Source organism: Egretta garzetta, unplaced genomic scaffold (assembly GCF_000687185.1).
Source record: "Egretta garzetta isolate BGI_Z169 unplaced genomic scaffold, ASM68718v1 scaffold448, whole genome shotgun sequence".
NCBI classification, from domain to species: domain Eukaryota; kingdom Metazoa; phylum Chordata; class Aves; order Pelecaniformes; family Ardeidae; genus Egretta; species Egretta garzetta.
In genome coordinates, this window is record NW_009260497.1 from 1,285,991 (window position 1) to 1,287,412 (window position 1,422).

Below are 1,422 nucleotides of genomic sequence, written 5' to 3' on the forward strand. Positions count from 1 at the left end.
TGAAGGTGCTCAGGATGGCCCAGCTGAGCCTCGAGTACCTGCTGCACTGCCAGCAGCACCTGGGCACCAGCCTGGCCGTGCATGCACAGTGCCTCCAGGCTGCCCACACCGAGCTGGCCTGCACCCGGCAGCAGGCAGCAGGGCAGGCGGCGCAGCTCCGGGGGGCCAAGGAGGAGAGCAGGAGGTGGAAGAAGCTGGTTGCCACGCAGCAGCTCCTCCTGCAAGCTGGCCCCAACACCTACTGCAAGGTGCGTGGTGGAAAGGCGTCGGGGGTGGAAAGCGCATCCTCGTGCAGGATGCTCTTTGCTGCATCCCGCCTTTGTAGCCCTGCTGCGGTTACACCTGAAGCCGTGAAAAGCCAAAATCTGAACTCAATAGTCTTGGTGACTATTAAGCAGGTGTTCTTTATTGTGGCACCGGATGCACGGAGGATCGCTCCTCCTAATGTGTGCACCGCACAGGGTTAATTGCATAGTTTATATACTAATTTTACATACATATTCATTACATTCCTCAGAAAAGGCAGGGATAGGTAAATTAATTCCTGGAAATCATTTACATATTCTCCTCCCAGTTGCACATGCTCAGTGATTTGAGTCAGTGGTCTTCAGGGGTGGTTTACTTCATCAACTCCTCTTCTTCACCTTGCCCTTTTGCTGAACTTCGGCTTTTACCCCCCTTATTCTGCTGTCAGAACAACACAGCCGGTACCTGCCAGCTCCCCATCTTGAAACATCTTCTTTTACCTCCCTGTCTCATGATTCCCACCCTGTCTATCCTCATATTGACAAAGTGTTAGACGTTTTGTCCCCTACATGCCTTCCAAGGCTGGCAACAAAGATAGGCAATTTACTACAGGTTTTTTTTACCTCATATAGTTAGTAAGTTAACCTAAACCACAATGTTAGTACTTTAGTTTTTCACCTCATATAGTTAGTAATTCTAACCTAAAGCACAATGTTAGTACTTTAAGCTGGATCCTCCTCAAAGATGTTCTGTTTTTTGCTGTTGATGCTATTATCACATTCCAGCTACAGTTGGCTTCACACAGGTCTCTTGTTAACCCTTTAGCATCCCTTCACACCTCAGCCCCAGGAAAGGTGCTGGCCAGCCTGGCTGCTTTCCCTGGCACTGATTCGTCATTCACAGAGACTGCAAAGCCCTTGCTAGGGAAGCTTCCCCCCTTTTTTTTTTGTGCTAACCACAGATAGTCAGAGCTGCATAGAGTGTGGGAGAGGGGATCTGTAGAGGGCTGGCTGGGGACATCCCACGAGATCCCTGTGTCCTGAGGGATACCTCACACCAGGGAGACTTCAGTCATCCTCCAGACCAGTGAAAGATTTCTGGATGCTCCTGGATTTGATGGCAATTTTGCTTTTCCTCACCTCCCCCCTCCTCCCCCAGCCAAGCTTTTCCCACCCT

General features: G+C 50.4%; 1 protein-coding gene across 1 annotated transcript in view; it reads left to right on the plus strand.

Moving 5' to 3' along the window:
• Positions 1 to 1,422, plus strand: part of DZIP1L (DAZ interacting zinc finger protein 1 like) — a 12,383-nt gene that overhangs the window by 211 nt on the left and 10,750 nt on the right. The window contains 1 exon segment of the mRNA XM_035900052.1: positions 1 to 248. This exon segment is cut by the window's left edge and continues 211 nt beyond it. Within this exon segment, the coding sequence (XP_035755945.1) occupies positions 1 to 248 (248 nt within the window).